We start from the raw sequence: 10,094 nt of genomic DNA on the forward strand, positions 1-10,094 counted from the left end.
GGTCTGCTTGATAGCTTTGTCCAGAGCTTTCAACCGCATCCCTGGTCTTCCTCAGCAAACCCAGTGTGCTTAGGCGTCACCAACCTATTTCCCTATATGCAACAAATTCACTTAGCAATTTTAATTTGGGGGAAAAAAAAATCTGACCTGTGTACAGTATTTATATACATCTATAATTTAAGTTACATAACATACATACATTTGTAGATGTGTGAGGTAAATAAAATCACAGTATGTTCATTTAGTAGATGAAATTCTAAAACAAAACAACACATCCGAAAAAAAAACGCGTGACAGTGGTGCTTTTATTTTGAAAGTGCGGGCCGGAAGCGCATGTGTTATTTATACGCGCTTGACGCTGGTTACGGATTAAAGCGCCGTTATTCAGAGGGTCGCTCAGCAGCCAGCGGAGCAGCTCCAGCGCCTTTACGCACCGAAAGTCCTCCCGGATCTCCACTCCGAGCAGCAGCCCCGCGTCCCAACGGAGATTTCTGTTTTATTCATCTGGATTCCACAACCTCTCGGCGGAGTCTGCGCTCCTGTTTGGATCTGTAAAAGTGGGATCAGATTGTTGTTGTTTTTTTACGCACTCTTTAAGTTGGCTCCTCGTCTACAGCTTTGTCCTCGTTTGCTGAATTCCTGAGTGTGTTTGCGGAGAGCAGGGGCTTGACAAAAGCCTTTTAAACGGAGGGGGTAAATGTAGCGGAGGGGTGCAGGCACCACGCAGCGGGCGAGAGTTTGTGTGTTTTCGTGGCAGTGAGGCTGTGGCGTTGGAGTTGGGTAACAAATTCTGCAATGAGGAAGACGTGTTTTAAAAGCCGCACAACCGCAACCAGCGCCGAGGTCAGGGCTATGGCTTCCCTCCGCCGCAGTTTGTAAGAAGGTAAGCAACTGATTATTGATCGTGTTTGTGTTGTATCGGGAGCCGCTACGACCCTAGGTTAGATGCGTTGTGGAAAGTAGTGTTGACGCACGAATGTATCTGTCTGTGACATCCAATGCGTTTCTGACTTCAGCCTCTTTTTCTCTGTGCAGTGTGCGCAATACTTTACGCAGGACTGAAGATATTAAATTCCTCTGTCCATTTTAAAGTCAGTGGGGGTTTTTAACTCGGTTTTTGCCTCCAAGATCTCCAAGTGGGTTTAAATCGATAGTTTGCTCATTCATTCATTTAAACAGGGTGTTATTTGGATTACAATAATACCCAAAATGCAGAGCTGCTGGACTCTCTCCCTATAGACGTGTTCTCGCCGGTTTTTATCCCCCACCCCACCCCCTGTAGCGCAATGGTCAAGCTACGGCTCTCTCTCTCTGCTGTGGAGCCTCTGTGCCATATTTATTGTAGGCTGCTCAGTAAATAAACAGATAAATAAATTGGCACCTGTAAGATATATTTGATATATCGTAAGATCTATTTGATATATCTTACAAGTCAGCATGTTTTATGATGTTTCTTCAGTCAAAGTGTTGTTTTGTTGTCATGATTTGAGTCTTCCTTGTTAAAAGGCTAATTATTTCCTGGAGTTTTCCGCAAACTGCATTGGAAACAAGTGGCATAACCGCAGCTCCATGGCAGTTGTTTTAAGAAGAACATTGCAAGACTCAGTGCAGGCTAATTGACCCATTTAGAGGCTACTTTTTAGCAGTGTAAAGGGTCACCGGATTAGCACATGAATGGACTGACGGGTGAGTAATGAATAATGTGGCTTTAGCAGCTGGCTGCAGTATCAGTGGGCTCTTCAGGTCTGAGAGCAGGCCAAACATTAACTGAGCTGACAGGAGCCTGAACGCCAGATCCACATTATATCTGACATCCACAACTGCCTCTGGAAAAAAAATCAGTTGCTGCTTTTTCCCACCGACACTGGGAAAGAAAAGTCAACACAATATTCCGGTGAAAAATCCTAGAAGGGCTGGTAGGTTTGTTGAGATATGTTCCCCTAAATAACATTCGCATTGGTCAACACATTTGCTAATGATCTGGCAGTGTTAAGCGTCTGAAGTCTGTACTGAGGTTGTCCTGGAAGCTTGTCCCTTCCATGACTCTCTTTTCCCCGTCCAAAGCAGTGTCACTTAATGGAACAAGTCAACACTGGATGAATAAGTAATGTGATCCAGTCTCAAGTATAGCGTCTAAAAAGCGTCTGATGTTACATAAATATCTGTCTCTTCTTTTTGTTTCCCGTTTCCCACATAAATCCTTTCCCATTCAATTCTTGGAGAGAGAGAAAAAGGGGGAATTATAATACTTACGGCCTTTTCAGTTACACTACTGGAGCTGGAAGAAGAAAAATAAGCCCGGCCTCAGGCAAATCTACAATTTAAAGACATGGTGTGACTGTATGAGCCCTGTTTTTGTACTTGTGGTGTGTGTGTGTGTGTGTGTGTGTGTGTGTGTATACACCTAGCCTATTTGTTACTATAGGTTGCTTTTATATAGTTGACAGTGCCATCCCAATTCTTGGTTAGCTTGTGTTCCACTAGCTTCTTGCTTTATGAAAATCTAAAACACTGACACAAAACACAAGTTTCTGTCCATTTTAAGTTAAATAGCTATTCACTGTACTGGCCAACAAAAATAATTTCAGCCAAGAAAAGACAGTGATTAGAATTTCCCCATTCGTTAAGGATGAACCGGCCCTAAGGTTAAAGTGGTACTCCAGACATTTTGTATTGTCCTTCCGGCAGATATTTGCCAACTTTTTGGGATAGTATGTATCAAGATCCAAACATCTACCTTTCCCACAGTACGACTCAATAGCATCTAGAATTTGACATAGAGAGGATTTTTCCTCTGTATAATTTGTTATGACAGGTGGATGCAGGCCTAATCTCTGTCCTTGGGAACACGCTGCATCTGGTTCTTACTAATTGGACCCTAATGGAAAATGTCTTTGTGGAGCCTGATTCTTGTCGGGAACACCTCAAGTCATGTTTAACTGTGATTAACTCCTAATGGCTCTGAAGTCTACATGCAGCCCAGTGTAGGTACATAGACATTTCCCTGTGTATTGGTAATTTTGGAAAGCAGGGCTATTTGTTGAAGCCCCTAAAATTTCCAAAGACTGTTTCAAAACACTGATCGGAAATGTATTCACCAAACAAAGGCAGAGGCAGGAAAAAAGAACACAAGACTTGGCTGCAGTGTGCACCCAGCTGTTGTCTCCTCTGCGCGTTCCTCTCTTGTCATCCAACCTCTGCTTTTGTGCAGAGCTGCCATTTAAAGATGGGATTTTAATCTGACCATCTAGAGTGATGCCATGGAAAAGCTGCAGTGGTTTTGGGAGCTTCCCAACTCTCAGGAATGAGAGTGGAATGGGACTTCAGACTCTCCCAGGCTATACTTCCTCAACTGGCCCTGGGATACAGTTGAGTCAGATGGTTTTATTAAGTTTGAGTTGAATAGAGTCTCTTAATTTTACCCCCACAACTCTGGAATTAGGGGTACAGCCTAACCTGCCTTGCAAAGATCATTTCTATGAGTCAACTTCTGCTTTGAAGCACATTTAGTAAGACGTTACATTCAATCAGTTTTAACACAGCATGTTTGGTCTAACTTGAGACCATGCTTGCTGAAGATCTTGGATCAGTTCCCTAAAACAATTTAACAAAGTATATGTAATTGTCAAAGGGGGCTATCCAACTCTAGTTACGTATTAAAACCACCCGTTACCTAGGTTACAGGTCTAATCTAGAGGAGCAGGGCGATGATAATTAACTTGAAACGGTGAATCATTGTCTACCGACATCATGGTCACAGGGGTTACTATCTAACAACATACCCCCCAGGTCTTGAACAAACCTCACACTCCAACCGGCCTATGGTACAGAAGCATTTACATCTCCCAGGGGACAAAAGGGCACAATTGAATAAAGAACAAGACTTTAAATATTCTTCTCTTTGCCTCAGTCATTTATGAGGCGTCAGTGATGCACTTGACTCGTATTACCAAAGCCCCAAAATCTCTCCTAATTGAAATCATGTAGATTACAAGGGGAAGTTTGGGGATTAGGTTTCAGTGGAGGGGAAATCCCAGGCATGTGCATGAAGCGTGCTGTAAATCATGAGGATAAAAAAGGGGGGTGAGCAAAGCAACCGGCCCCTGTAGGCCTACAGTATGTTTGCCAGCGCTGATTTGGGGAGATCCGATGTTTGCGAGGTGAATCACTGGAGGAAGGTCATCATCACACATCTGGACTAAGAGATTGATTCAGAGATGCTTTTTTCCAAAGCTCCTCTGCCTCAAAATCTACCTCCAAGGAGACTGTATAAGCAGAGTGTGGGGCAGGGATGTTGTGATGCGTCCTCTTAGAAGGAATGCGGTGTGAAATGCTTTACTTCAGCTCCGGCTATTTCTATACTCTTATCTCCAAGAGTCCCTCCTCACCCCAAGGCAGAAATAACTGCTAACCATCTGGCAGCATGTCAGGAGAATGGAAGAAGTGTCCATACGCTGCTTAATCCTTTTTGTCTTCATCTTTGGTGCCATTGCCTTTCACTTTCAATCATCATCCTCACTGCAAGCGTGTGTTCCTTTATACGCATTTTTGTGTGTCAATGTGTTAATCAGTCTTGAATTAGTAATGATGGTGATGGTGCTGGGCTGTAATGAGGCAAGCTGTGTTGCCCCTGGCTATAGCATCATGCCGCTGGGACAGGGATTTGCCAAACACCCATATGCCTGTCTAGCTTGACAGCTACTTGATGACTTTGTCTCCTTGAGCTGCACCGCTGCTCAGTTTATCATACCCATCAATATTCATGACAACGATATCTGGTTTTGTTAATATTTATGGAGTCAGTGTGTAAAGCCTGTGTCTTGCCCTTCCACAGTGACTGCAGAGGTCTGCCTCTCTGCTCAGGGTGGTGTGGAAAGCTGGAGCTGACAGTAATAGGCTGTGAGGCTCCTGGCGGATGGCGACGAATCTCAAGTGATGATGGAGAATTCGCTCAACTTGAGACCTGTATATTTGTGTTTTCTTTTTAAAGATTGCATGTCATACGACCAGTTGTGGCATGTCAGTGGGATGTTTTACTCCGAGAGCTACAAGCTGTTTCAGTATTATACAGTATCTGCTCTATCATCAAAACCCATCAGTGCTAAGCCAAATAGACTGAAGTGCTTTGTTAACCAAGGCTCAACCCATAGACAAGAAGTGCTCCTTTGAGCCACAGACAAGGTGAGACATGGCCAGCTCTCCACATGGTGCTGTCTGCGCTCCAAGAACTTTACACTAACAGATCCCTGGCCAGCCAAGCTGTCAGTCTGTCAAACAGTGTCCTGAGTGTCCTTAAGCTCCTCCGTAGGGCGGTCTATCAGACAGACAGGCGTCCGTCTGGGAAGGTAATGGGATTGTCTCTCTGGTTTGGCCGCCTGAGGGGCAGCAAGGGTTAGGGGGATTCGACCTTCAGGCCACCCACAGTTTCCTCTTCATGCGGGGACGTAGAGCCGTCAAGGGCACGGGAATCTTTATGTATGCAACGTCTTCTCTCTTTGAATCTCAGTACAGATGTGCTGAAGGTGGCCTATGGTTTGATTTAAATCAGTTCACTCAGGTATTTAACTCACATCCTGTTCTGCTTTTTGTGAGACATCACACAAGTTCTGTGTCATTCTCCAAGGAGTAATTTGTGGCTGTTAATACCAATATTTTGTAAGACAACACTGGAGAATAGTTGTTTGAGTCTATGAAATATAACAACTCTCTTTATTACTCTCTGGACACCCTTGGAGATGAAAGAGCCGCTCGCAGGAGGAGTGTCAGCGTCAAGCACTCCCGACCGTCTTTTCTGTGGAAACTCTCACATGGATACTTTCCATTTCATAGTTGGGTGGGTCTGCTTGACTAATGAGAGTGGAGCACTGTCCTGGCTTAGCATCTGCTAGTGTTTCTCGCTGACCTTGTACACAGGGGTGCGTGTGTGTTTGTGTGTGTGTACCTGTGGCTCCGCGTGTGTTGTGGTGTGTGTGTGTGTGTTTGTTAGTGTGTTTATACAGTACTGCTTTTCATCACTGTCATTGGCTTTATTCTGCTAATTTCCATAGCCTGTTTGTGATTATACCCTTGTTCTCGGTACCCCAGAGGATTGTTGAGCATTATATTATATAATATTATTATGACACCCACATTTTACAGTGAGAGCTGAAGTGGGAAGCCCTGACCTTTGCACTGTGTGAAGTTCACATCCTTTACGGGTAGAGAGTTTGCCAACGGCTCTCTCAAAGGGGGGGCTTTACTATGTCTACAAGCAAGTAGCTTGCATGATAGATTTTCCTGTTATTTTTACAGGCTGTCTGGGGTTACCTGTTGAAAAAAGTAATTTGGTTTTTTTTTTATTTTCTGTGATTAATGGAAGGCTTCAGAGGCCCCAACAGCAACCTCAGTATGAAGTCTTGTTTCTGCTGAAACCCTATCTGCCCCAAATGTAGTTCTATTTACACTGTGATTCATTAAACTGAGTATGTTGTTGTTTTCACCCTAATGGTTCTGTATTGTGAGTTCAAATTTGCAAAAGTTATTTTCAAACCACAAATCACACTTTTCAACAGCATAATTTAGAAAGTCAAATAACTACTGCTTTCATTTAAAATCTGAGGCTCTTGTTCCATTAACCTTCCAGCACAGAAGTGTAGTCTACATACAACATTGGCCTGACATATTGTGTTGTGTTTTGTCCATGGTAGGAAGATCTGTGTGCACTGTAAGTGTCGTCGTGAGGAGCATGCAGTGACAGCCATGCCTGTAGAGATGGAGAAGACGGTCACCAAGCTGATGTACGACTTCCAGAGGAACTCTACCTCAGACGACGACTCGGGCTGCGCCCTGGAGGAGTACGCCTGGGTACCACCAGGACTCAAACCTGAACAGGTATTAGCATCTTAGCACCCGTGCCACATCGCATTCACATTGGACAGCACCACTGAGGGTAAAGATGCTGTGCAGTTTTGTCAGCTGTTGTAAATCACATTGACCGAACTCTTGGGCCTCATCCACTGTGGTGGGACTAAATCTGAAGATACAGTTAGTGCCGACACCAGAAACATTGACTGTCCACATTGAAATGCCACAACAGTCTGGGCGTGGCTCAGTTTAAGCATTTGAGCCCACAGCTTTGTGCTTTTCCCGGAAAGCGTCTTTCCTTTCAAAATATTGTTTGTTGTCCAAAAGCAGAAGTTAAGAACAGAGTGCACTGTCACGACAGGACTCTTTAAAAATGGATCAAATGACAACAAGATTCCTAGGATCGCATTACTATCTCACTTATCAAAAAGCTCACCATGCACACTGCAATGTGAGTTCAAGGATTTCAAAATAAACTTTAAATGTTTGGTGTTAAAACCTTTAAAATATTTTAGCATAGAAGACAAAAAACAGAGTTGGAAAGGATTTCAGATTTTCTGTTATACTATTTTACACATTCGCATACATTCCAGTATGTTGTTAACCTAATAATGGTTCCAAGCTCTACACTGTGTAGTGTTACACTTCATGCCTATATTTTGTAGCTGTTATATCTCACCATATGATAGTTCACCAGTTATGCTGACTGCTCCTTCTGCAGGCTAACGGATAACAAGGATTGTGTGGCTTCAGCAATCAAATTAATCTCCGATTCATTCCGCCTGCAAACATGTTAACAGTTAATTTCGCCGCCCTCTCGACGACTAAGCTAAGCCGTGTAATACTTAAATGCATTAACTGCTCCCATGCATGCTGAAGAAAATCCTCTTTTACAATGCTTGGTTGAAGCATAGAGGTACACATGTGGGAGGGTTTCCAGTTTTATAGGACAATAGAAGTGTTTATGGACGCTGGTTTCATTTTGTCCAAGAGCTAAAAGCAATGAACTAGTCAATACAATGTTGGCTCAGCCCCCTGTTTTCACCTCCGAGGTCTGAGCACAGCTATTTTTCATCCCACTCCAGGGTCACACATCTGACCCCAGAGTCAATTAGCTTCTCGTCTAGTGGTGATATGACCTCAGGAACAGTCAGGCCATAATGGAAACCGTGCACTATTGCATGTACGTTATACATCCTTCAAAATAAAATTGTGACAATTGAGAACATTTCAGCCTAGATGAAAAGTATCCATAGCTATAGAAATTTCTATTTTCCCAACCTGACGTCCAAGTCATTCAAGCTGTGGAAACATGTTGTGTGACCTCTCACAGAGGAGCGGAAGTATGCCTGATGTGGGGCTTTTCAACACCCGGTCTTCCTCCGCACGAGGTAAAGACACAGCAAGAAAAGAGGGAGATGGTAAACACAAAGCTAATCTCCAGGATCTAAACGGTGGGTTTAGGTTTCCCCCGTAGGGAGTCGGTGCTGTGTATGAGTCGGCTGTTCAGCCAGCAGTGGTGTAAAGTCACCACTCTGTAACGAGAGATTTTAGGACTGTGCATTCAATCAGATATATATCTAAGCCCTATGAAGGATAACTCCACTCTTACTTTGGAATGTTCAACTCTCCTGTGTGGGTTTGTATTTCTATCAACAATTGCTGAAATATAGACTCAATAAAAGTATACAAATCTTTATCACCAGAACACAGTAACAGAGTGTGTTGGAGATGTTATTGAGCTGCAGTGTGAAGGAGGGCCTGCCAATATTCTCTCTCCCACTGTCTCCTCTTGCTCTCTTCTCTCCATCCAAATAAATTCTTAGATGTTGCCAAGTTACAGCTTGTCAAGGCCAAGTATGTTACTCAGCAGTGGCCTGTAACTGGTGTTTTATTTTTTTTACCATCACGTAGCTGCAGTCTAATGTGCAGACCCTGCTCACCATTTACCAGGATCTGAATCTGATTTGCAGTCGAACATGAAGTATGCTCTTTCAGACCCAGAAATTCAGTTCAAGGTTATGCATGCAAACTGGAGGTCTTTCCAGGTCTAAAAGAGACCCACAGCTCTGTTGTTGTTACATTAACTTTCAAAAAACAAAGAGCTGGTCTGAAAGAGACCTGGGGCTATTTTAACCTGTTCCAAAATGGACCTGAGGACAATTAGACCCCAGTTTCCATCCAAGTTCAAGGACTATGAAAACTGCCCCTGACCTGATTACCGCCAGCAACTGTGAATGAGAGATAAATGGTAAAGCTATAAAAAGAGACTGAGACTGAGCGCTTAACACACGCCTCTAAATGATGTCAGATCAGATCAGTTGAAAGTCAGTCAAACTCGTTCTAGCAGCAACGCTCGAGGTGTGTGTTGGTCAGTCTGTCGGTCAACCATTTTGGTCCAGACTAAAATATCTCAGTCAATGGTAAACATTATACCCAAACACAAGCACATTATCATTGCAATCATTACTTCACGTTATCATTGTAATTGTGAGCAAGTTAGCATGCTAATGTTCGTCTCAGAACTGCTAGCTTAGCTGCAGACTCTTAGTCTTGTTAAAATTGTTGCTGCATTTTAATACATTCATTGTAATGTATTTTGTGCTTAATTAACCCATCTCTGGCCTTTTAACTTTCAACCACATTGAATTTGCTCCCACAACTGTGCTGACTGCGCTCGCACATCTCAGTAAAAAGATGTGAGAATAAAAGCACAGAGAATAAAAACACAGCCATTAAATCTGCTCGCTTTGCTATGAAAACACCAGCTTCCCCACCATGTTTGGCTGTAACTACCAGTGTTTTCTCAACAATATAATATCTATGTCCACTAACCACTGTAAAGTGGCTTGTTGAGAGAATGTCAGGAGTGGTGCCTGGTGGTGTCTTTTCCTCTGGCTGTCTGGCCATTAACAGCAATAGAAACCAGCTGTGTGAAGCGATCACTCTTGTCACTCAGTTGCGAGGTCCTACCATTTGCTTTAGCTTTTAAAAACACTCCTTTCAGTACAGTTCGAAATTCTGCCCTGTCTTTAGTTTCATCTGCTTTCGATTACAGTTATTATCACAAGCTGCTCCTCCTGGCTCTCGCTGCAACTGTGTCCATTATGTGCATGTGAGTGTGTCTGTGCGTGTGTGTATCTGTCTTTAGATCGTTTCCTGGGGGCTATGTGCCTTTCACCTCCAGATTGTAACCCTGTTGTTTTTGGAAGCATGTTTTGTAATTTATCATTAGCTGTGTGTGTGTGTGT

At 43.4% G+C, this 10,094-nt stretch overlaps 1 protein-coding gene across 1 annotated transcript in view; it reads left to right on the plus strand.

Annotated features, from left to right (window-relative positions):
- Nucleotides 1-383: 383 nt before the first annotated feature.
- The window catches only part of prickle2b (prickle homolog 2b), an 18,739-nt gene continuing 9,028 nt past the window's right edge, over nt 384-10,094 (plus strand). Inside the window, exons 1-2 of the mRNA XM_035661986.1 lie at nt 384-883; nt 6,687-6,870. Of these exons, the coding sequence (XP_035517879.1) occupies nt 6,739-6,870 (132 nt within the window). The 5' untranslated portion in view covers nt 384-883; nt 6,687-6,738. The remainder of the gene's footprint in view (nt 884-6,686; nt 6,871-10,094) is intronic.

The sequence above is a fragment of the Morone saxatilis genome, unplaced genomic scaffold (assembly GCF_004916995.1).
Source record: "Morone saxatilis isolate NCDOM2014 unplaced genomic scaffold, NCSU_SB_2.0 Contig18, whole genome shotgun sequence".
NCBI lineage: Eukaryota > Metazoa > Chordata > Actinopteri > Moronidae > Morone > Morone saxatilis.